The 25,848-nt window shown below is 27.8% G+C and overlaps 6 protein-coding genes across 8 annotated transcripts; 2 read left to right on the top strand and 4 right to left on the bottom strand.

Annotated features, from left to right (window-relative positions):
• Nucleotides 1-3,160: 3,160 nt before the first annotated feature.
• Nucleotides 3,161-4,317, top strand: LOC128961701 (uncharacterized). Its single transcript, XM_054307962.1, has 2 exons — nucleotides 3,161-3,166; nucleotides 3,484-4,317. Exons 1-2 carry the CDS (start codon nucleotides 3,161-3,163, stop codon nucleotides 4,315-4,317), a joined length of 840 nt encoding a protein of 279 aa, XP_054163937.1.
• Nucleotides 4,318-8,299: 3,982 nt separating this feature from the next.
• On the bottom strand, nucleotides 8,300-9,483 carry LOC128961073 (protein FRG1-like). The gene is made up of 3 exons (XM_054307282.1): nucleotides 9,341-9,483; nucleotides 9,099-9,187; nucleotides 8,300-9,025 (listed from the first exon to the last, which is right to left on the bottom strand). Exons 1-3 carry the CDS (start codon nucleotides 9,394-9,396, stop codon nucleotides 8,361-8,363), a joined length of 810 nt encoding a protein of 269 aa, XP_054163257.1. The 5' UTR covers nucleotides 9,397-9,483; the 3' UTR covers nucleotides 8,300-8,360.
• An 817-nt stretch (nucleotides 9,484-10,300) lies between these two features.
• LOC128961758 (DCN1-like protein 4) lies at nucleotides 10,301-12,708 on the bottom strand. Of its 3 annotated transcripts, none has more exons than XM_054308023.1 (7): nucleotides 12,583-12,708; nucleotides 11,796-11,862; nucleotides 11,450-11,646; nucleotides 11,210-11,301; nucleotides 10,976-11,144; nucleotides 10,801-10,909; nucleotides 10,302-10,728 (listed from the first exon to the last, which is right to left on the bottom strand). In XM_054308023.1, exons 3-7 carry the CDS (start codon nucleotides 11,548-11,550, stop codon nucleotides 10,462-10,464), a joined length of 738 nt encoding a protein of 245 aa, XP_054163998.1. In that variant the 5' UTR covers nucleotides 11,551-11,646; nucleotides 11,796-11,862; nucleotides 12,583-12,708; the 3' UTR covers nucleotides 10,302-10,461. The 3 variants fall into 3 exon arrangements, with proteins under 3 accessions (XP_054163999.1, XP_054163998.1, XP_054163997.1); XM_054308022.1 differs by lacking the exon at nucleotides 12,583-12,708 and adding an exon at nucleotides 11,964-12,213; XM_054308024.1 differs by lacking the exon at nucleotides 12,583-12,708 and having other exon boundaries at nucleotides 10,301-10,728; nucleotides 11,796-11,860.
• Nucleotides 12,709-14,707: 1,999 nt separating this feature from the next.
• LOC128961749 (NEDD4-binding protein 2-like) lies at nucleotides 14,708-20,389 on the top strand. Its single transcript, XM_054308011.1, has 5 exons — nucleotides 14,708-15,013; nucleotides 16,808-19,484; nucleotides 19,562-19,924; nucleotides 20,003-20,218; nucleotides 20,304-20,389. Exons 1-5 carry the CDS (start codon nucleotides 14,806-14,808, stop codon nucleotides 20,350-20,352), a joined length of 3,513 nt encoding a protein of 1,170 aa, XP_054163986.1. The 5' UTR covers nucleotides 14,708-14,805; the 3' UTR covers nucleotides 20,353-20,389.
• Nucleotides 20,390-20,541: 152 nt separating this feature from the next.
• LOC128961751 (balbiani ring protein 3-like) lies at nucleotides 20,542-21,647 on the bottom strand. Its single transcript, XM_054308013.1, has 4 exons — nucleotides 21,570-21,647; nucleotides 21,067-21,311; nucleotides 20,692-20,996; nucleotides 20,542-20,605 (listed from the first exon to the last, which is right to left on the bottom strand). Exons 1-4 carry the CDS (start codon nucleotides 21,589-21,591, stop codon nucleotides 20,590-20,592), a joined length of 588 nt encoding a protein of 195 aa, XP_054163988.1. The 5' UTR covers nucleotides 21,592-21,647; the 3' UTR covers nucleotides 20,542-20,589.
• A 181-nt stretch (nucleotides 21,648-21,828) lies between these two features.
• On the bottom strand, nucleotides 21,829-24,344 carry LOC128961750 (peptidyl-prolyl cis-trans isomerase D-like). Its single transcript, XM_054308012.1, has 7 exons — nucleotides 23,990-24,344; nucleotides 23,742-23,879; nucleotides 23,554-23,660; nucleotides 23,301-23,492; nucleotides 23,113-23,235; nucleotides 22,791-22,987; nucleotides 21,829-22,691 (listed from the first exon to the last, which is right to left on the bottom strand). The coding sequence occupies exons 1-7, from the start codon at nucleotides 24,057-24,059 to the stop codon at nucleotides 22,415-22,417; spliced, it is 1,104 nt and encodes a 367-aa protein (XP_054163987.1). The 5' UTR covers nucleotides 24,060-24,344; the 3' UTR covers nucleotides 21,829-22,414.
• Between the last annotated feature and the right edge of the window lie 1,504 nt (nucleotides 24,345-25,848).

The raw sequence follows: 25,848 nt of genomic DNA, 5'->3' as shown, positions 1-25,848 counted from the left end.
TATTGAATTTGGTTATAATATATTATTGTTACACATTATTTTGGCATATTTAGCATAAATATTCAATTTTATTACTAAAATATTTATTTATTTGCAAAATCCTTGGTTTGCAGCATATATTACTTTAGACTTTAAGAAATAAATAAATTAATTAATTAATAATCATATAAAAATATAATAAACAAAATTATAATTATAAGGATAAAATTTTACAGTAAAATTATATTATATTTTTAGAAAAATAATATAATAAAACAATTAAATTTTTAATTTCATTGTCTATTTATTTTATTAGACTTGAATTTAAAAAATTATTTATTATTATTAATTATTACTATTAAAAAACTAAATTATAATTTATATATATATTTTAAAATATGTTGATGTGATTTGTGATGAAATAATTTTGTCTTTTAGTCACTACAGTCTATACTTTTGTTTTGAATCGACACAAACACCCTTAGAGTGTCCCTCTTGTCTACAATTAAATCTTGATTAGCGATCACAGGGACAGACATAATCACAACTCATATTATTTTTTGTTTTATTATAAAATCAAAAAATTATAATTATTATTTTATTATCAAACATTTTTAAAAAGAGATAAATTACAATATATTTAATTAACAAAAACGGTTTATTTAATAAATACATCGAACAATATTGTAATAAATTAATAGCTTTATTAATAATAAATTATAATACAGTTATTAATAATTGGTTTTTGTTTAAAATAAATAAATTTACATTGCTGTTAGCATATTAGTATAATTATACTATATAATATAATTACATTTTTAAAGTAATTAATTAAAATTTATTATTAATTAAAATATTATATAAATTGCTTAAAATGAATTAATTAGTAAATATTGTCTATTTTATGTATTATCGGTCACAACAGGAACAGGAATCACTAATTCTACAACACTGTGGGTGTCCGTCATCACAGCAATAGGTGTGATCACATGGATAGGTACAGAGCCAACAATCATTGGCTTTCATCATGGTCATATTGGCAGCACTATAACCTATTAGGAACATATATATACAGATATTTTAATTAAATAATTAAAAAATATAAATGTTTAAAATATAAAAATTGTTAAATTAAAACTGACCCTGCTTGAAACTAATGGCTCTCATGTTTTGATTAACACGAATCTCCGTTTTAGAGTAGACATCCTTATTAGTGGCCAATACTGTTAATTCAAATTCATTAGTAAATATCATTTAAAAAAATATATACATATCAAGTAAACAAAAAAAATTAATTATAATTTACCTGATGAAATTACCACTGAAAGTAATAGAAATGCTATTAATGAGCGCATAATTAAATATTAAAATTAAAATTTGTAACTTGCTTATTTTTTCTAAGTGAGTGTTATTTATAATAATAGCCCATAAAAATAATACACAAGTATTTATATACAATAGTTAATTGTGTTTTTTTATCAATAACTTCATTTAATCTTCATAATAATTAATCTATATATACAGTAAAGTATTAACGTAATAATATATTGTTTATAAAATTTATAAACTTAAATAATAATTATCAATATTTATTTAAAAATTCACAGAAATACTGTAGTTACAAAATTAAAATGTAACTTATCTAATTTTACTAATATTATTTATTTATAAAAATATCTAATCTCAACATTAAATTATTTTATTTTATAATGTTATTTGCAGCTATTGTTTGCAATATACTGAGTATTATTAATTAAATAATAAAAATTATTAGAGCAAGTATTAAATATGATGTATACTAATAAATGTTTTGTAACTATTGTATTAAAATATAGATTTTGTACCTATATAATGATTATTTATTACATTTATGTATTTTATATATTAGATTTCAAGTGACTTTACTTTTACTTGAAGACTAATTATTAAAATATTTAAAACTTTAACAAAATTTTATCAAACTATTAATATTTAATATCAAATAAGATTTTTTAACCATTTATCTAATGTTTTAGCAATATAAAAAGTTTTCCATTAATAAATAACACTATAAATGTAACAATTGATTTAAAATTATTTTTAAAAATGAATGACATAGCAAATAAACTAAATAATAGGATTTAATAAATTATCTATAAATTAAAAAAGTATTACACATAATAAATAAATATAATAAAAAATAAGATAAATATTCGTTGGTTGCAATTAAATTTGTTTTATATAACGAATAATGAATTTAAAATATACAAAAACAATAATATTATACAAATTTATAACAATATTTAAATTATGCTAATATTTTAATGACATTAAAATTAAAATCAAAATGCTTTTATTATTATTATTTTTATTAAAACAATGATACATATTAAAATAATCTAATTAAAAAAAATATTATAGTATACTAGAAATCAATCATATTTAATTATATTTAATCATTATTATTTTTATATTAAATAGTTTTGATTATCAATTGTTTTTAATAAAATAATTTAGTCTAAAATATGTAAATTATATATGAAAATAATTTGCTATTATTATTAATTCTATTATTAAGTAGCTTAAATATATTTTTATGATATTTGATTAAGTATTTTTTATTGTTTACATATTTAAAAATATATACGATTTTACGTTAAATATTTTGTTGTTAAAAATAATATTAACAAATATAAATTACTCAACTTTTAAGTTATAACTTATAATAATTATTCTTACATAAAATCGATATTTTATTTTTTTTATTTGTTTAATAAACATTTAATAAATATTTAAAATTTTTAAAAATTACAATGACTTAACATTTAATTCTAAATAATTATGTAATTATCTTAAGTTCATCTCAATTACATAACATTATTATTTAAAATAATTGTCAATATTTAAAATTTACATAATTCACAATTATTCACATTTTAACTTAAATTATTTTATAATACTAAATCACGTTTAACTCTTTAAAAATAATTAAATGTTTCGATAATTTGATTGATTATTATTTTTAATACAAATACAATAATTCAATGTTTGTTAATTGTTTAAAATTTTCCATCAAATTTTTAATAATCAAAACTTACAATATTGGTTAGCATTAGTTATTAAATAAAAACAATTATATAGTTACATTTAAAATAACACGATATTTTAATTATCAATTTTAAAATTAAGTAACTGTAATGTGATGATTGTGATTATAAAATTTAAATAAAAATATGTAGTTTATTGTTAACAAAAATTAAATAATAATAATAAAAATTAAGAAGTTTAAGGTATATATAAAAAGCCAAGTTTTCATCATTAAAATTATATTAATATTTATTTTCTATTTAGTATTAAAATAATATAACTTTTTTAAATATATTATACTCTATATATATACAGTAAATATATATTAATTTTTGTATCTATTAAAATAACATTTAAAAATGATACTGGTAATATTTTTTAATTTATATATTTTAAATATAAAAAATATAAACTAATGAATACAATTTTGTTTTGTAGTTTTTAATCTCAATTTCGGCACTTCTGAGTGTTTGCAGCGGTCAATATGGCGGAGGAGGTGGAGGTTATGGAGGAGGAGGCGGTGCTCGAGTAAGTGGCGGTGGTGGTTATGGTGGTGGAGGAAGTCATGGTGGAGGAGGATATGGTGGCGGCGCTAGAGGTGGTGGTGGTGGTTATGGAGGAGGATTAGGAGGAGGCATTGGTGGAGGTTTTGCTGGATTTGGCGGAGGAGCTCTTGGTGGTGGAGGCGGTGGTGGCGGTGCTGGTGGTGGTGTAGTACAGGCAGCTATTATCTCAAGGCATTCTGTTGATTATAGAAATGTGCCGTCAAGTGGATCGGTAGAGCCCGTAACTGTTGAAGTGGGCGCCTCACCCATTGCTGTCAACTTTGTGTTTAGATCGGCCTCAAGTGCTCTGAACGTTGAACAGGCACACGAAGGCTCAGGTGGTTCGACACAGCAATCTTCCTCAGAGGACGAACCGCACACTTTGTTCCATTCGGTGACTAAACCAATCATACAAGAAGTTCGCGAAGTTATCAATCCTTTCAGACGTATTGTACAAGAGATTAATCCGGTTCAGGAAGACATACAAACTATTGTATCGCGTAGTAGTGGTGGTGGAGGAGGTGTTGGTGGTGCCGCTGGAGTTGGAGGAGGCTTTGGAGGTGGCTTTGGAGGCTTAGGAGGTGCTGGTTTTGGTGGTGGTGGACGAGGTGGTCATGGCGGTGGTGGTGGTCGTGTTGGCGGAGGTGGCTATGGTGGTGGAGGAGCTACCAAAGGAGGTGCAGGTGGTTATGGTGGCGGTGGAGGTGGTGGTAAAAAAGCTTATTAATAGAATAGATGATCTCCAAGTGCTGGACTGGATTACGAACCCTTTTTCTTCATTATCATTATATAATTTTATTGTAAAATAATTGTAAATTTTGTCTTTTAATAATATTTAATAGATTTATTTAATTTAGAAAATTAGTGTTGTTTTAATTTAATCTAATTTAAGCATTTAATATATTAATTACTTAAAAAAAACAATTCATAAGAATAAATGTGTGTTTCACAAAAAATAGTGTATTTCAATTATTAGTATATTATTATTATTTTAGCAATATATTAGTTAATTTTGTTGACATTGTTAACATTTATATCAATTAGTAAAGCCATTAATGAAAAAATTGCTATATTATAAATATTATAAAAATGTAAATTTTCATGATATATTTATTGTGATGTTATTTAAAATTATATATAATAATTAACACACAAAAAATACATACAGGTATATACTTTATTTTAAATTAATATAAATTAATATTAATATTGAAATTACATTTTTTATCAATAAATTTTAGAAATTACTTAAATTTAGTAAATTACAAAAAGATAAAAAATTTATAATTTTTTTGTACATCTCGAGGATTAAGCATTACATTTAAATTTAAATTATCAAATTATTTCATTGATATAAAATACATGTTTAGCTAAAACAAGACTATGATTTTCAAACAAGTTTTATTTTTTTATTTAATAATTTGTATAAACCATTTTATAAGTATTCATTGTAATTTTAATGTACTTATTGTACTATTAAATAAAATAAATATTAAAAATATAACTAATTATAATTTTTTGTGATATTTAAGAAAACAAGTGATGAAATCAATCGATACCTTAATTTGGAGTCAGAAAAGGATCGACTGATGTCTTCATCGTTAATACTGTTAATTAGCGGCACATTTCGTATACCAATCCATCAAATATTTCTCATAACAATTGCATTATTGTTGTCACTATTGATCATCATTTTAATAATGATTTCAATTATATTTAATATAATTATTACTATGTGGAGAATTGAGTCACTTTAACTATATATATATTATTTATGATAAATATATACTTAGAAATAAATTATACAATATTAAAATATTACAGATATTGTATTTAATTATTATAATTTGTTGTGAATATATTAGTAAAATACATGTATTAAAACTATTCCCAATAACTAACTATAAATAATGTATTCTTGTCTATACCTTATAAAAGCCTTAGATATAAATTATATATTTTAATTTTTATTTGATTATTACCCTTTTTTTAAATAAACTAAATGCATTTACAATAATAAATTTTAGTCTTTAATATCCATTTACTAGACTTATATAATGTTTTTAAATAATTTAGGATTGGGTCAGTTTGGTTGTGGTTTACAAATATTGTAGATTACTATGAGATGTCGTAAAGATTATGTTAATATGATTTTTATTGATAAATATTGATAAATTACTAAATACAGTAATTCACACGCGCTAACTAATGGCAATTTGTTTGCTTTAATAAGCACGTGTTAGTTATAATTTTATACATGTTTATTTATATATAAATTTATAAAATATTGACAAAAAATAATATTATTAATAATAGCTCTAACCATATCATCCTAAACGTATTGATTATAAAATGAGTCATTGAAATTATAGTTTTAATACAATGATATAAAAACTTGTGATCAAAGCTTAACAATCATAAGTTTGATTCATAACAATAGTTTTATTACATGTATATTAATCTTAAATTTAAAAAAACTTTTTCCTTAAGTCCAATATTCTTATCAATAATAAGGTTCCCATAGATAGGAGAACCTTTAGGTGACAGTTGACTCCAAGTAGCTGTTTGTGGAGTTTAAATAAGTAGTGTTGGTGTGTGTCAAATGAGGGTCACTCAAACACTATTGAAAAATTAATATAAAGTTATATTTAATATCAGGGTTAAGCAAAGTTTTGGATCTTAGATAGTATAGAGTGGGATATATTTTATATTACATTTTTAAAATTGTAATTTTTCAAAATTTTAAAATAATGAGACCCCCTCTTTAATTTGTCTTCAATTTCCTCAAAAAATCTTCAATTTGATGAAATGAAAATTCCTTAAATTTTCTAATATTCTCAGATAAATGAGAGGAAATTCCCAAAAAATAGAAAAATATCTCTAATAAATTAACTTATTTTTTGAAATATTTTCTTAAATTACTAAAAACTATTAAATTTTAATATATAATATATAATTTATAATTGTTAACGAAATTTATAGTCTAATTTTTTTTAAACTACACATAATTTTTAGTAATTTTTGTTACCAAAGTAAAAAATTACAAATTTTTAAGAAAATGGACACACTTTTAATAAATTAGAAATTAAATATGTTTTTAATGTATTTAAAAAAAAAATTGTTATTGAAAACAGATGTGCTTTCAATGTCTTGCAGTCAATCAATAGTAATATAATTAAAGTGTGTTTAAAATTAATTTTTTTAACTGGAGTTATAATATAACAGACGTTAGTTGTATTTGATATAAGTTTTTGCATATAATATAATATTATATAACATTATTGTATAACTATTGACGCAATCATTGCAATCGTGTTATGAATATATGAACTGATATTTGAATTGAATCTCAAAAAAAGTTATTTATTATTATAAATATAATAATAACTGATATTATTGTCTAATAATTACTATAAACACAACGATAATAATAATGTCCTATATATCTGCCGACGAGTACCGAGAATTGGCCAAAATTAGACACCGAATGACCGAAATGCGTACCGAAATTTTCAATACAATGACCTCAATGAAAATTATCGGTAAAAAACAGTGTCAACAATGGATTGACCAGTTGTGTGATGTGGCCATTGCTGCCGATACGCCACCCGTCAAACCACAGGTCAATTCGAAGCCATTCGGTAACAGAACTCAGCCGATGATTAATTTGGTTGATATTAAGTACACTATGGATATCGAGGAACTATTGAAGAAAGGAAACCAAATGACTGTTGAAGATATGGACAGTATTGACGACGACAATAGAGGTACCGAAGTACTAATAAATGACTCGCCGTCGACGTCCATCAGTGATAACTCGGAGCGCGAGAATCAGCCAATCGAAGGAAAACAAGAAGTCCGCTATAAAGGAGTTATCCGTACGATTGCTGATACTGTCCGACCACCGAAACGAACGGTCAAATCTAACAATCAAACCAAAAGTAAGAAGAATAAAAAGAATGAAAATTCAAGCGATCAGGTCTTCCAATCGGCCGGTAAAGTGTTGGGCGGCACCAGTGAGGCCACAGTTAGCACCGATAATATGACTAACGATGAAATGAGAGAACTTCGGCTCAAGAAGACTGAAGAACGAATGGCAATGCAACAGAATAAAGGTGTCAAAGGAGAGATCAAACTGACGCACACCAGAGCTACAGCTGATTTGCCCACAGAAACGACAAACAGTGTCCTGAAATGGACTGTTTGAACCATTTATTGTATTTTCATCATATTTTCATCTAAGGTAACAATAATACATAAAATTGATAATTTATATCAACTATTTTTATTTAGTTTTGCATTATTTGTTGAATTTGTTGACATAGTATCATATTGTTTGTATGACATGACATTCATTGATAATTCATTAATTACTTTTAACTTATTTATAATTACCAGTTAATGTCATTTTTCGTTAATTACTTTAATAGTTGATTTCATGTACGCATAATTTAACCAATATTTATATTTACCGATACAAAACACATTTTGATTTAATTTAATATATATATATATATATATATATATATATATATATATATATATATGTATACTATTAATAATATTGTATTAAATAAAAATTGTTATATATTTATGGTAAATTGTAATCTCATTATAATGTGTCAATATATATCTATCTATATATATATAGAGAGAGAGAGAGATTAATAATATAATTTTAAAAAAAAATAAAGTACAGTATATTAAATAATATTTTATTTTAAGATGATTTTTGTAAAATAAATGTTTTGTTTAAAAAACTAAAATGAATTATTTGCAGAACTTGTCGGACTTCATCTTAGATCTTCTGTCTAACAATACTTCGTGCAGTTTTCCAGTGTCTTTGGCGGTCTTCAAGTGAACGGTTTCTTCTTTATTAATCCTTAGCTTCTTGTCCTGAAAACTCTGAAATTTCTTTACATAATTCACTTCTGCGTCCTTTAGTGAACCTCTTTCTTCAACTGCAGTTGCTTTCAATTGTCGTTCCCTATGAACAGCTTCGGGATCAATATTATTACGAATTTTGATCATTTCGTTGGGACCGGCGGTTGAACTGCGGGCCACAATATAAGGTAATTCAGGATTATCTTCATCAGCTGATAAAAAGCACGCATTAGAGCCCAACAGAGCTATTTTGCTGTCCTGAAATACGGGTTCAAACTGTTCCCGCGGTCCAATAGCATCAGACCGACCCACCAATCGGTTCTTGGAGTCAATACTCAGATATTTATTATAACCTGATTTAAGAGCTATATGTGTGCCTGAAAATCGTATGGCCGTCAGTATCTCTTCGGGATCGGGTATCTCTCCCGGTTGATGGGCGGCTCCTAATATAAACAGACCGTTGTCGAGGGCACGGATGTATTGATAGGGTGACAATTCTATAGCTATCGGTCCAGTTATGTGCTTAAAGTCGGAGATTTTAAACCAAAGTCCTGTCCATTGGTATTATGATAATATGTATGAGATATATAAAGACAATTAACTGATATATTAAAGGACACAAACCATGATTTTCGGCATCAACTCTGTCTGTCTTTATATTTGCCTCTTCTTCGCTGATCTCGACTTTACGTGACTTATCTTTTTTCTTCTTTCTATTAAAAAAAACAAAATAATTTAAACAAAAAAATATATAATTATTTAAATAAAAATTTACTGAAAAATTACTGGAAAAACACAATTTGAATCAACAAAAAGTCACCAACGGATCAATCAAAACAATAATTGTCACCAAAAAAAAGTGATACCTTTTCTCTCCTTTGAGATTAAGTTTGCCGATTCGGAAGTCAGAATAGTCGGCCATAATTGTGGACACAATTTATTTATATATATATTTACCGAAAGATATGCAATTGATATCAAACAGTTTGATCACTAATTTATTAAATGTATTGTCAGTAATAGTAAATAATATAAATAATAAATAAATAATACATTTTGACAACAAAATCATTAATAACGTCTATTTGTAAACACAAACTGTTGTAATGATATTATTGTTTTTTTTTTTAATAAAAACATTACATAGATATTAAAACATTAAATATTTGAGTAATTTTTTTTTGTTCAAATAGTTTTAAACTATTGTTTTTATAGATATTGTATTAATAGTGGTACAAACACGCCAACCCTCCCAACTAAAGTGGTATACAAATACCCGTACCAATAGTATTGTACAAACTGTTATGATTTTAATAAATGTTTGCTAATTGCTTACCTTTAAATGTAAAGTCAAAAATTACTCGTAGTTTTCAATAAATGTCTAATTAATAATAATATTATTACCGGTAATTATTATTGGAGATAATGTCTATAAAGCTACTAATTATTTGATTTGATCCAAACATTACTATTATTACAAACTAATAGATCGATTGCTTCAATATATGAATTTATTTTAAAGACATTTTTAAATCAGAATTATTTTTAATATTGTAGAATATTTTTGATAATTACAATAAAAATTGCATACATTTGCTAAAAACAATATAAATACAATTTAAATTATTAATAAATTTAATTTATAATAAAAATATTACTGTATATAAATAATTATAAAAATTACACAGTTAAAATAATTTATTTTTTTTTTATAAAATAAGTTGCGACAAAACAACATTTACAAACTATTAATAGTAAGCATTCAAGAAGTTTAAAACAAAAAAAAATACAGAATTTAAATAGTTATTAAATAAACTTTTTTATAATAATATGTATACAATAGTATTCAATCCCTAATACAAATGTTTATTATATTTTTGTTTTGTTGACAATGTGTTGGCAAAAATTTTGATAAATTAGTTATTAATTACAATATTAATTGACATATAATTTCAAATATTTGCTATTTAGTGGTTCACACATACTGTTAATTAATGTGCGCAACTTTTCGGTACCACTCGACAAACTCGTCCAGCAATACGGGCCACGCGCCGTCCTCGTCATAGTTTCCCAGATCGTGACTAATAGAGCGACTAAACTCCAGTACATTACACCACTGGTCCTTATTTAAGACTTTATATTTCGATTGCTCTAAAAATTGATGAAAGTAGAGATAAAGTGGCCATCGATTGCCTAATAAGAGCTGAAGCATTGCTTTAGCCGTCTCTAAGTCGATACTTCGCTGATCTTTGTCCTACAAGTTATTGGACAACAATTGAAATCAATTTATGCAATCAAACAAAACAAATCAATTGAAAACACATACCTTCGCGAAGTCAAATGAGTAACGATATATGGCTTTAAATACCGACGAGTCGTTGAGTTGAAGGCGCAAAGAGTCCAATTTGTTACGTAATTTTGCTAATGAATCACATCTTACAGATAAACATAAAAAAGTTAATTAGTATTTCATTTAACATCCAAACTATATGACCACTCACTGCATTTCACTCATGCCTTTAACCCACTCTTTGATGTGGAAGTATCCCATCTGTTTTGCCTCCATTTTCCAGGCAATCACTAACATCACTATATCTTCGGGTTGAACCGACAGTGCATTACAGAAATTTTCTATGCCTTCCGGTTCAATAATTTCGGGATCACTATGGGCTGTAATAATAAATTTATATATAAATAAATCAATACATTTTGGGATCAATTGATTGATGACATACAAGCAAACTCTTTGAAGAAAGCAATACATTTCTTTTGTGAAAAAGAGCTCATTTCGTCATCAGTTCGGGAACTATTGCGACGAGAATTATAGCTGAAAGTAAACCGAAACATTGGTTATAAAAAGCGTTTAAAAAAATTGTTAATAAGTAGCGCGTGATTTATCACTAAATGCTTAGCATTTAACGAGTGACGCGTATAATACGTGTTCATTGAACGGATGGTCGGCTCTCAATACTAACCGATCACTCATTACTGAAGTCTTGAAACGTTTGGATTGATTCTTATCCTCTTCACAGACGTCTATATTGTATTTTCTACGCCTGGGAGGCATTGGAGGCATTAGATGACCACCGCTGAAGTCACTGATGTCGGCCAACAATGACTGTCCCAATTGAAGCCAATCGTTTAGCTGATGATCGGCACCTGTTTGCAAACTCTGTCAAATCAAAGACATTCGTAAACTTTAGTTAAGTAATCAATTGTTAATAATATTTAATACAATAATGATTGACAATCTAATAGAAGAAGTAAAAGAGGAAGTGATGTAAACAAAGAAAAATCAATTAAATGTCTAAAAATAATGACCAGATTTTGGAGTTCACGCTGTATTGAATGTGTCCCAAATGAATCCACTTTTGATGATAATTGATATCTAAATCATTGAGATTTTAAACAATTTATTGGTTTATGGACTAAACAATCGTTTCTCATGAGTTAAGACGTGGTATTTGTTATCACAAATCAATTGATTACCAAATTTGTCTCAAAAACGCATTCAATTGGTTTCTCATGTCATTTGGGAATCAATTAACAAATCATTCAAATGAATAAAACAAATCTAAAGTCTAATTCAATGAAATCGGATTTGAAATCAATGGCCAAAAAATTGGGATCAAATGGGGTTAAGACTGTCGGCACTCAAGACATTACAAGACAGTCAACACTGGATATCATAAGGCGAAGGCCATACGTGAGTCACTAATCATAAATTACGTCATTTTATATACTAATCAATTGTATGATAATCTTATGGAAAGGGTTGGCAAATGTGTACACATTATTCATGTATAAGACTAATAAAGTAATAGTATATTAATATGAATATACTGTGCAATAGATTGTGCATTACTTTACTATACTGTACTGTATTTTGTAATAAATTGTAATTTACAACAAAACATGCATTATATACAAAATGACAAACAATTTAATCAATGTTAACATTAATAAAACGCATACAAATCGATACCCCCTCACCTCCACTCACCCCCTATGACCCCCTCTATAGTGTAGTGTTGTGTAGGATATACTTATGTTTTGTAACACTAGTAGTAATAATGATAATCATTTGATACACTTATTTATGACTTACCGTTAAAATTTGCGAAATAATACTATTATTTCTAATGTAAATTAATGATAGCAAACACAACACAACACAACACTAGTCAAACAATTTCATATTATATTTGAAATGCAATTATAATATAATTTTTGTGTTTTTTTTTTAATTATAAAAACGATTCAATCGATTCAATAGTAAATTTTTTGAAACGAGATTTCATGGCTATATCGGTGACAACAAAACGCAACAACAATTCAAACTTATATTAATATACAGTATATTAGTAAACACTACATCATTGCCGAGTGTTTATAATACTGTATAAAATGTAAAACAAAATTATGTTTTATTTTATTTTTTTAATATTCACTGCACTATCACTCRCACACACTGTACGTACAGAAATCACAAACGCATTACACAAACCAAAAATCTGAGTCCAAACCCCCAGCGCTTCCCCCGAAAGACACACACAAACACATAATACTAAACATTTAATGTTCGACTAAACAGTGGCCCAACCCTTGGGATGACAACAAAAAACTTTGAAAGTTTTACATTATTATAAATTTATTACAGTATTGTTTTATATTAATAATATGATAAAAGCWAATATATTTTGTTAATAAATAACGCAAATATCATATATTAATGTATATTAATATTTGTTACAACTTTATTAAGATTAAGATTTTATCGTTTATTATCATAAATCTATGTCAAAGTCAAATGTTGTCAATTAATTATTATGCAATTAAATTCATTTGAGAAACAAACTAATAATTTGTAACATATGTATCAATTATTGTATTAATTTTTGGCCATTTGATTGTCAAATGAAATATTTGACAAAATTAAATAAAAAATAAAATAAAAACAGTTTCAGCTGACASTGTCATCACTAATAACGTTAACAATACAATAGTGGGCATCACTTGTATAGTGACTAAAGCAAGTCATACAGTATAGTATAGTTAGGGTTAGATTGAGATTCCCAGGGAGGGAAGTTCCCAAATAAAATCCCTCCAATTTTCCCGGAAAATATGGAAAATATATTATATTCCTTCCCTTGATCGTTAGAAAGGGAAAATATAATTTGTCATACATTAAAAAGTACATAATCTCAATGGCTATGTGTTTCAATTGGGACCATTATGTTAGTAATAACTCAATCAAAATATGATTCAAATATTATTAAACATTTAGTAAAAACATTAAATACATTTTGTAGACATTTACTATACAAACGTGTTTTTAATTAAACATTATGTAATGTGAGTTAGGGTACGATAGGTGGTACCACAAGGAAATGTCTTCCCAGGGAACAGGGAATATAAGGAACTTATGGAAAATAAGACGAGGGAGGGAATCTGATCTAACCCTAAGTATAGTACAGTATTATTACAGCAATGTATTAGTGTTTGTGTTGAATGTGGGGCACAAAACACTACAACAAAGCCCACGTAATTGTCACGTGACTCACACACACACTGATTGCTGTAATACATGAGATCACGTGTTATAGTGTTGTTAGTGAATAAAGTGAGTCAATAATAATGAATATGAGTATAGCTGTAGTATTACTACTACTTCTACTGTATTACTGTTTAGACACACAAGTCGTCAATGTTTTTGTATTAACTGTTTGTCTCTTAAGAGTGTTTGTAGTGTTGTATTGACATTGAGATTGAAAATCATTTATTATTTATAAATAAAAATCACATTTTCTTTTGGGTTTCACTTTAATAAAAATATTATTAAATTTTAGTTTAATTATTACAAAGCAATTGATTAATTGATTATTATTATTGTTTAAACATATTTAATATATAACGACAACTTTGAACAAAAAGTATTGATTGAATTGTTTGGTCCATTTGATAGCCAATGCAAATCATTGTTAACAAATGTTTGGACAATTGGTGTTTGAATTATCCAATGTCTGCAACGATTATCACCACAACGGTTCCAACCAAGCATTATATTTACGGCAAACCAATGATTGCAAGATTATTATTATTGTTTAGTAATATTTTGGATTTTTTGTGATATCTTTCGGTGATTATTATTATCATATTATTAGTTAAAAATTTAATTAAACGAAGAAAAAGTCTAAAAAGCATTTAATTATTTTTTTAAAAAGTGTTTAAAAAGATTATATGATATATAGAATTAGTGATCAAATTTAGATGGTTTAAGATATTGTCCGACAAGTGGTCAGAAACTGTAAACAAGAAACAGAAAGAAGAAATGCCGCGAAACAAGAAAGTGAAACAACGGGCCATTGACTTAAAGGCCGTCAATAACAACGAAAATACAGTCGTTATATCCAATTTGGCCGCTAATGATACCAATGCTGTGACACAAATGGACAATTTAAGGTCATTGCAGGAAATGTTTGCCAACCGATTAGATCCAGAGATTATCGACAGTGTCTTTCAAGAATGTGCCGCTAATTGTATGTATTTTTTTTTGTTTTTATTTTAGACTTAATTATCGCTTATCTTTCAGTTAAATCTTTTTTTTGTTATTATAATAAAAATGTACTGAAATATGAAATTCGCAATTAATTAGTAAATATATCGTATAAGATATTAATGTATTCATATTTTATTTTTATTAAAAGTTTATAACCACATAATTATCTCATAATTGAATCCTATAGTTGCTAATTATATATAATATTTATTTTTCAATAATTTTAATAACTTGAAAGGCAATGGCTTTACAACTATGAATTACTTGTATTATTAGAGCCAAAAATAGATCTTATATTTCATGAAAGCTAGAGATTAGTTGACAATGTTTTTATAATTTAAGTGAAAGATTTTGTGGTTAATAAAAGAAAATAGTTTTAACCAACAAAAAAATGCTATGAATTAACATAAGTCATGTTTTATATATAGAGAGAAAATAATAGCACAAATGATTGATTATAAAAAGTTTTATATAAAAACCCTGTGATTTTAGGTGTGTCTCAAAAAAGTTTAACACGAATTTCACTAAAGTTTTTTTTGTTTTTTTAGTAATTTTTTATTTATTTATTTTATTATTATATCACATAGTTTCCTGTTATGACTGCCAATTAAATGTATAGTTTCATAATTTTTTGTGTTATTTATTTGAGTTTATATCCAACATAAATATGATATCAATCACTGGAATAATTTTATCGATTTATATAAAATGCAAATTAATTTTTATAAGTTTACTTAAATGAACTAATTAATTAAAGCAATAAATTAATTTGTTTGACTAGACATGTGATAAATATGTGGTCTTTATATTAAAACATTATTATATAAGTCTATAAATTATTTTAAATTATAGATAATTAATAATAAAAATGGTTAACTTTTCACCTGTTGTTTTATTATTGATTAATCTAATATTGAACTTTGTTTGATACTTAATAGCTTTTAGTCTATAATAGAAATGCACTATTTTTATATATAGTATCTATAGTTATATAACTTGTAATCTATTTATATTTTATTTTTAATAAATATTGTAATTTGAATCCATTTTATTATTTAAAATATATAAATATATTTTATGCATTTGATAATTAATAATAAAATATTTGTATAATTGAGTTATCGATAAGCATTTGTTTACAATTAAATTTATCAATGTTTATAATTTATAACAATTAACTTTGTATAAATAATTTAAGTCTTAATATTTATTTTTTATACTGACCTTTACTTTGAAAAATAATGAAATTTATTGCATAAGAATTAGGGCAACATTTGTAAGAATTTTTTGTTGTTGTTATTATCGATATATGTGTTACAATTTATTTTTTTGAAAGTATATAATTAATTAGTTTAGTTTATATTTAATGAAAATATTTCTATATATATATATATATATATGTATTTTATAAATTTATTTTATTATTTAATATATTAGCTAATTATTTCACATGATTTAAATAATATATATCATTAAATGGGTTCTATTATATGATATGGTATATATAGTTAGTTAAAGTAAGCACAGGTATGCAATTTTTATAACATTGTAAAAAAATATTCTCAATAATTTAATATCATATAAAATTATAATTATTGGCTGTTGATTTTCATAAGTTTAATAAATTACAAATAAATTTATATATATAAACTATTTTTTATTTATTTTACATGCAACTATATATGATATGATTAAGCATTTTTAATATGATTTAATATTATAACATTCATAACTATACAATATTAATAATTGTACATAAAATATATATTATCAGTCAACCAGACATTAGAAAACTTATTGGAGATGTGCGGCGATAGTATCAATGAATTGGTGCCAAACAGAGACACACTTCCATTATCAGCACAATTGCATGCATTTAATACATCCAACCATACGATAGACGAAGTTCCTTATACTGTGTCTGAGCCCCCGTTGACCGACAGTACAAATAGCAATAACAGGGATGTTGGCAATCGTACGACTTATAACAGGGAACCGGTAGAAGTGCTCAATCTATTGCCACTTAATTTAAAGGTCAATCACAAGCCATCGCCATTGAACGCCGTAATGCCTTTTGCCAACATTTTTTCTCCCAAATCTATTCAGTCAGCGGCGATCAGTGCAAAGTCTAGTCAGCCGTCATCATCAAAGCTCAAAGARGTATCACTTAAAGACGATATAAAACAAATGATCAGAAAAAAACATAAAATAATGGTTTTAATGCGTGGACTACCCGGCAGTGGAAAGACTACGTTAGCTAATCAGCTTGTCTATGGATCCGATGGTATAATTTTAAGTACAGACGACTATTTTATAAAGAACGGCACCTATAGGTTTGATCCCAACCAACTGTCCATTGCTCACGAATGGAATCAGAAAAGGGCAAAGAAATACGCTGAAAATGGGAAGTCACCCGTTATTATTGATAATACTAATCTCGAGGGATGGGAAATGAGACCTTATGTTAGCTTTGSTTATACCAGAGGTTATAAAATCTATTTTCTCGAACCGGACACCTATTGGAGTCGAAATCCTAAAGAGTTGTCGCGACGTAATATTCATGGCATCACTAAAGAAAAACTCGAATCAATGATTCAAAAGTTTGAAAGAGTGACCGTCGATGACGTTGTCAAGACATTGCCAACAACTCATTTGCTGCAAAAATCAAACTCTACTCAAGTAATGAATAGTAAAATTGTATCGACAAATGCCACAAAACTGATATCGAGATCAATAAGTAGTCCAACAAATGCATGGACTGTCAATAATTCTGGTGTGAGCTCTGATTACGAAGAGTCACCACAATCTTCAAGCGCACAATTATGCAATTTTCAAGAAGAAAGCTCTTCATCGCTCAATTCGACAGAACCAACTGATTCTTTAAATGATAACAAAATAGACATCGATTTACTTATTGCACTCAATCAACGTAACACAGACTCAGAAGATAGTTCATCGGTCAATGCCTCTGATGGCGGAAGTAGTTGTGTTAGTCAGGAGTTTGGATGGGAAAGGGATGACGAGTTTACTTATACTGATAATCAACAACAACATGACATGGATCAGTCTACATCTTGTAATGGACTGCAAACTGAAAATCCTATCTATGAGTCACCTAAAGAGCCAATATTTCAAAAGGAACATCTGATTAGTAATACGACTATTGATGATATTAAGGAGGAAACTGTTGAAGAAGTTGTGTCTAATGAAACCACTGGTAAATCTAATAACGACAATATTGTTTCGAATGTAAATAATATGAGTACAACTAACGGAGCTCAAGAAGTTAGTTTGCAGAACACATCCAATACTAAGAGAATGTTTAGTTTGGTTGGAGTTCCCAAACAATTAGGACAACAGAATTGGGAGTTTCCTTCATTTCCTATTGACTTAAACGATAAAAATGATAAATCAGAAGTCAGTATTACTTTTCATTCACGTTTCTCGCAGACAGAGCTTAAAGATTGGGCACTTCTTGAGCTAAGACAATGCAATAAAGACTCGAACGAGGGTTTAGACACTGACAGTAGTGATGGTGAAGAGATAATTAGTGAGACTAAGGTTTACGATATAAAAAGTAGTTTAGGTGTTAGGTTTCATAAGGGAACCGATACTAATGATATGCCCGACGACTTAAGTCGCGATCAAAAGTTAAATACATTGCGGCAGAAGTTTCCGAAAGCGGAAAATAATCATTTGAATGAAATTCTTGACGCCTGTCATGAGGACTATTTATGGGCCGAAAAATTGTTGAGCGAACTTAATGAAGATCACTTCGATGTCGGATCACTTGAGCAGCTGTCCAATGGTACCGAAGCGCGAGTCAGCAGTCCTGAGACGATCTCGGAATCACTTTCAAACTCAGGCGAAGAGGATTTACAAGAAAATCTAAACAATCGCAAAGATTCTGATGAACCTATTTTTTCCCTAACTCTGGACACCTTYTTAGCGGCTCAACTTCAGTCACAATTTGGTGTTATAACTGACACTCTAACTGAAGATGATTTGACCATTACTTTAAGTCATGGCGTCGCTAGACTTCTTCATCATAATTGGAAAAAGTCTTTAAATCAAAAAGATTTGTCTCAAACTAAACCTAAACCTCAAAGTACTACCGATAGTAAAATTTTCAATAATCATCAAAATAAAAGCCAAAACATTAACAATAATATGAATAATAACAAAGTGTCTAAAAATCAGACAAAAGAATCTGCTTTAGAGGTTTTGCCTAAAAGTGAGTTTCAAGAGATACTGGATATTGAAATGGCAAAGGATTTGAGTCGTAAAGAATATCAAAAAAGTTTGGCAGCGAATGCACTCAACTCTTCGTGTCCAACAAAGAGACAAAATGCCAAAGACCTGTTGTCTACTAAATTGAAAAGAGATCAGTTGTTTCAAAGATATCCCGGAGTCGATCAAAGCTTTTTGGACACCATTTTCGAGTCCAATACGTAAGTTATTGTAATATAATTTAATTATTAATAAATGTTTAAACTATACATTTCTTTATCTTTACATTTGTTAATAGTTATTGTTTAGGAAAAACAATCGATGTATTAGATAACTCATTGGGTTTGGATGACGACTTCACAAAAGAGATTAATGAATTGATTGCCGAAGAAAAATATAGTCCACAAAACGGCTCACCAATGAATGGCTCGCGTTCTGCATCACCGCTCAAATCTATCCGCAAACCGATTGATATCAACTCAAACATATCGCAAATGAGTTCTCTATTAGTCAAGAAAAAGGAGACACACGACAGGGCAAGACTGGCATTCAATCGCAAACAGTTTGCCGTCGCCTCATATTATGCTAACGAAGCCAATCAATTGCATCTGAATATTGATAGACTCAGCAAAGAGACGGTCGATGCTATTCTTTACAATAGGTTGGTTGAGTGTTGGTGTCATTATAACTCATTTGTATCACTAATTACTGTTTAATTTATATCCTAATCATATGTCAGTATAAATACCAATGAACTTGATTTACATGGTTTGCGTTTACCGGAAGTAAATGCCATATTATCTGAATATTTATGTCGTAAATGTGATGAATTAAAGCGAACTCAGGGACGACGCAAACTATCGGTCGACATTATCACCGGTTACGGGGCAACCAAAGGTGTTATGGGTCGCATCAAACCGGCAGTCATTCAGTATTTAAAGCAAAAAAACTTTGCGTATGTTTTGTTTTTTTATATCCATAACATTTATATTTGATTTGTTTTTGTAAGATTATATTATTTGTATTTTTTTGTCCAACAGTTACGAAACGGTAAATATGGGTGTTATCCGAGTCAATCTAACTCAATAATTATTTACAAGTGTTGCCATTTCAAAATCATATTTACAGAGCTTTTTTACACACTATTTAAGTGAAATCATTGATTTTTTATATACATTTTTTGATTATACTTTTTGAAATCACAATTTTTATATAAAAAAAATATACGATTGTTTTTAAAAAAATGTAATTTTTATAAAAAAAATCAAGTAAATTATACATATGTATGAAAAATGATATATTAAACTAATATTTCGGATGATATTACTAGTTTTGTATACATCTATGAAAAAAAATAAATTGTTTTAATTAAATAAATTTAAAAATTAAACAATTTTTATCAAAAATTTCATTTAATTGATAACTGACCTGCAATTGGTTTCATCAAAGACAGCAGCGGATGAACATTGTCTGGAAATGGTTGGCGGACAGATACAATCGCACTTTTCATTGGACCACATTCTGTTCAATTGGGAACAGCTTTTGGCTTTAGACATATCCTTACACTCACAGATACACCTGTCCTCTGAAAATACTTGTTTATCACTGCAATTCTTTTGAGTCATTGCACACTGACATCCACACAACAAATGTTTCTCCATTTTGATTCGCATACATTTTTCGGGTGGATTACCACTTGTGTGACTACCACTGCCTAATAATCGACTGTATATCTGATTAAATCAGATACAATAAAAGGTTATTTTACAATGAGATTAAAACAATCAATTTATAAAATTATACAAAATCTGAAGTTATGGGCACTTCGATGATCTCTTTTTCAATTGGCAAACACTTGTGGTTTGGGTGYTGACAAACGCCAACACATCTCTCCACTTCATACATGTTTGGCCGGTGATAGACACCCGGCATATAGTACTTGGACGGCATCTTTACTGGTATTAATTGCTTTCGCGGTGGTCGGCATAGTGACTGTCGATGCAATATATTGGACTCTCTTTTAAAATTTCTATCGCACGCTATTTCAACTAATTAATTGGTAAACAAATTAATATAAATTAAATATAAATAAGTGATTTGAAAAAATATTGAAGAAAAATATTTATTTATATCGAAAAACAATGAACTGAGAAATGAATTGCTTTAATGAAAATATTCTACATTTCCGGGAAAAGTAATAAAAACTTACGGTAACTATAGTATCGGATTTACCGGTAAGTTATGTTTATTCTATAAGTTATATAATTTGATATTAAAAAAGTATCAAATATTTTGACATCAAATACCTGGACTCATATCCTCTGGCATTCCTACGTCTTGACCAATGGATACTAGTTCTTCAGTTGGCGATTCATCTAATCTTTTATATCGATTGCATTCAACAAAACAAATTGACGACACAATTAACAAAATGGTTAGAAAATAAATGACCAAAAATTTATAACAATGAAAATATTTCATTTCTTTATTATATTCTTATAATAATATTATAATTATTATTTATATTAAAATTATTATTATTCAAATTAATTGAATGTTAGCCTTTATATATATTTATATCTGTGTTTATAAACTTTAAACAATACACATATTATTCATTGAACTTTTCATTCAGAGATACATTCATATTAGCAAATCATCAAAATATATAGTATTTTGTGTGAGAAATAGTTTTACAAAACTTATAGAACTAAACAAATTAATTTATAAAACAATTTTTGTTATAAAACGGAATCACAATATCCTTTAAGTCGGCGGAAATTAAGTGCAAAATAAAATGTTTATTTCAAATGTGTTTGACATCAGAGACCGAGAATTAAATTAAAAATCACTTTCTCTCTGAAATAATGTATTGTACACACAATTACTGTATGGACGTAATTATGACATAATAAGTGTATCATAAATATGATTTCAATTGACATTTACCTACTTTAACAAAAAAAAAATAAAATAGTAGAAAATAAAACTAAATTCATTTCAATTAATATTTGATTCAAACTCTCTCTCTCTCTCTCTGTGACTCTGTTGTCAAAAATATTTACAGAAATTACCAGTAATTAAAAAAAGAAGATTTGCTGCACTTATAGTACAAATGGTTTGCTTAGATCGTACATATCGTCGGATCTATTTATGAGAACATCTTCGAGTATGCCTTCCTTTCTTTGGCCTTATAGGCCTCGATCTCTCCCTTAACGGCCGCCAATTCGGCTGCAATTGACTTATCGCTCGGTGCCAATGCTTGTGCCCTTTGAAGATCAAACAGACTTTTATCGTAATCTCGTTGGCCGTGATATGCCTGACCTCTTCTGTATAATGCTTTTGCATTATCAGGACAGATATCAAGCGATTCGTTTAGCACTTCCAGTGCTGCCTCATATCGTTTGAGTCTCAACAGACAGGCAGCACTATATAGATATCATATGTCAAATAGAAATCATTTTGAAATTATCAAAATTAATTATAAGTTTACAATTATTTTTTTATATATATATAAAAATAAACACCTATTTAGCAGACATGGAAGTTCTTGATTGAGAACCCGTTTCTCAGTTTCATCGTTGAGGTCATTGTCGTGCAATTTGTTTAAATAACGCAACGCTTTCTTATATTTGCGATTAGCGTTTACAAAGTCTTCGTTTTTAAAATAAAGATTTCCCGATATTTTAATTTTGTCGCCAATTTCTAAAACTTTCTCCATTTGCTAATTTGTAATAAAATTTTTTTATAATCATTTAAAAATTCTTAGAAATTTATGTTTCAAAACGTTTAGATAGTTTGCATTTCAAAACGCATTGCAATTTTTTATGAAATAAAAAAATTACAAACCGAAGTGAAATCAAGATCCGTGTCCTCAGGAAAGGGAGGAAATATATCTTCTGAACCGTCATTTTCGTTGAGATTGTAGTCTTCGTCAGCTTTGAATTGTCCGCAATCACTGATTATAACTCGCTATTGAAATAAATCAAATGTAAATCAGTGATAATTATGTCAACAATAATGTCGAAACCGATTACCTCAACGGGAACATCGTTAGCAATGGTCTGCAGGCCTTCCAAATACTTGATAACACCCATACCTTTGATTACTTGGCCAAACACCACATGTTTGTCGTCCAAATGAGGTGTCGGTACAGTTGTAATGAAAAATTGTGAGCCATTAGTGTTGGGACCAGCGTTTGCCATACTTAAGAGTCCAGGTTTGTCGTGCTGTCGATGCCATCAAAAAACAACATAAACTAATTGATACTCTAATGAGAGTAATACTGACCTTAAGCTCAAAATTTTCGTCTTCAAACTTCTCGCCGTAAATACTCTGACCTCCCGTACCATTAAAATCGGTGAAATCTCCGCCTTGAATCATAAACTCACGGATTACTGGAAACAAAACATATGATATGAGTGACAGTTGTTGACACTTATTAACAATAATCAAATCAAATGACAATCAATCAGTACTTCTGTGAAAAATGGATCCCTTATAGTGAAGTGGTCTGGATTTAGAGCCGATTCCCATTTCTCCCGTACAAAGCGCCCGAAAATTTTCGCACGTCTTGGGCACCACATTGTTGAACAACTCGATCACTAAGCGGCCAACTGTTGAGGACATTAAACAATGACAATTAGATGACACAATCGGTGACAACGGGTGGTGTCAACAAAATTATTGTTCAATCGTTGGCCACTATAGCCTATATCATACATACCGTATTCATCGCCAACATTGATGTCGAGGAAGCACCGGATTGTATCACTGTTTGTCTTGTTGTCTGCCATTTATCCGATTAGTGTCCACTGTTTGTCTACTAATCCAATGTCACTAACAATCAGTCAGTGAATGCAATGCCAGTTGTGTTGTAAAGTATTGTATGGAGTGTTGTGTTGTTTGAGTTAATGTATTGGAGAAACACTAAAACCATTGCATGTATTAAATCACTCACTCATTGACTACAACAACAACAACACAAAAAAGCATTCAAATGATTGATTCATTCGATTCAATATTTTTATGTTTTTTTTGCAGTCATTTCATTGACACATATATTCTGGTTGTGAACTCAATTCACCGATTCTTTAACAACAAATATATACTTATTTTTTATCGCAATTCAATTGAAAAGTTTTTATTGAATTTGTTTGTTTCATTGATAGCATAGATTGACAATAAACATGTTTGAGATAAGAGTTAAATTATTTTGTAAAAATATTTATAAAACAAAATATAAAATATATATTTGTTTAGGGAATAAACCCAAAAATAATATGTTTAACAATTAAATGTTTAAGAATCGGATAAAAAATTAATTAATAATTTATTCTTATGGCTAACTATTTCTGTAATAGTTTCTGTAATCTTCTAAATAAAATAGTTTTGCAATGCAATAAATTTTATATACATTTTTATTTGCAAAAAATAATAATTTTTTATAAAAATTAATTTATTTGTGGCGCGAATTGATTAAAAAAAAGAAAAAAGTTTTTGTCACCCGATTTACAACAATACGAATGGGATTTATAGGGAATAATTCAAATTCAAAACTGTTATATAATTCAACAGTTATTTAGTTTGGTGTCAATCGATAAGTCAAAGTAAAGATTATAAGTGCTTTGTTTGCGACCAAAAACAAAAAAGTCATTACAAAGTAGTCTACAAGAAATGGCCCGAAGACACAGTGAAGACGAAGACAGTAGTGAAGGCGGTAGCGGTCGGTCCCGATCAAGAAGTGGACGGAGCAGAGGTCGAAGTGGTAGACGACGTGGAGGACGAAGTGGAGGACGAAGAGGAGGCAGAGGTCGTTCAAAGGCAAAGAGATGCAAAGGAAAAGGCAAATGCGTTCACTTTCACACCAAAAGAAAGGGCGCAAAGAAGTGCAGTGATGTCGACGACAATAAGTCCTGCGTTCACTTCCATCCCAAACGCAAACACAAGTGAAAGAGTCGACAATAGAGACGAYCAGTGATGACATTCACACCAAACAAACCGTCATCTTATTGACTGTCAGTGCATCTCATTTGGTCATCAATTTATCCACTCTTTTATTTTGATCTCAAATCATATTTATTTAGAAAAACCAAATGAATTAAATGTAAAAATTTCAATAAAAAATTGTTTACAAAATTGATTGATTTGATTCAAAMTTAATAATTAATAATTAATACTCTGATAAATAATTGATACTTTGATTGATTGAAATTTATAAAAAAACAGATAAAATTTTAATGCAATTTTGTATATAAATTAATCAATGAATGACACAATGTTATATATTTGATAATATTATATTATGATCATGGTCATTTGATTATAAGATAATAGAAATAATCATTTTGTAATAAGTTATTACTAATATATTATATAAATTAAATGATTAGTTGAAGTTAGTTATTAGTAATAAAWTATTACTAATAACTAACTTCAACTAATCATTTAATTTATATAATATAATATAACTACTTGTTAGTCATATGATACAGTATATAAAATTTATAAATTATTAATAAGAGGTACTAAATAAATGATACAATATAAATTTAATATCATATAAAACTTTTACAATAAATTACA

The sequence above is a fragment of the Oppia nitens genome, unplaced genomic scaffold (assembly GCF_028296485.1).
Source record: "Oppia nitens isolate AA-2021 unplaced genomic scaffold, nextdenovo-longstitch-racon4-pilon3 scaffold5_pilon_pilon_pilon, whole genome shotgun sequence".
NCBI lineage: Eukaryota > Metazoa > Arthropoda > Arachnida > Sarcoptiformes > Oppiidae > Oppia > Oppia nitens.
Note: the sequence above shows the minus strand (reverse complement) of the source record. Positions and strands in the feature narration are given on the sequence as shown.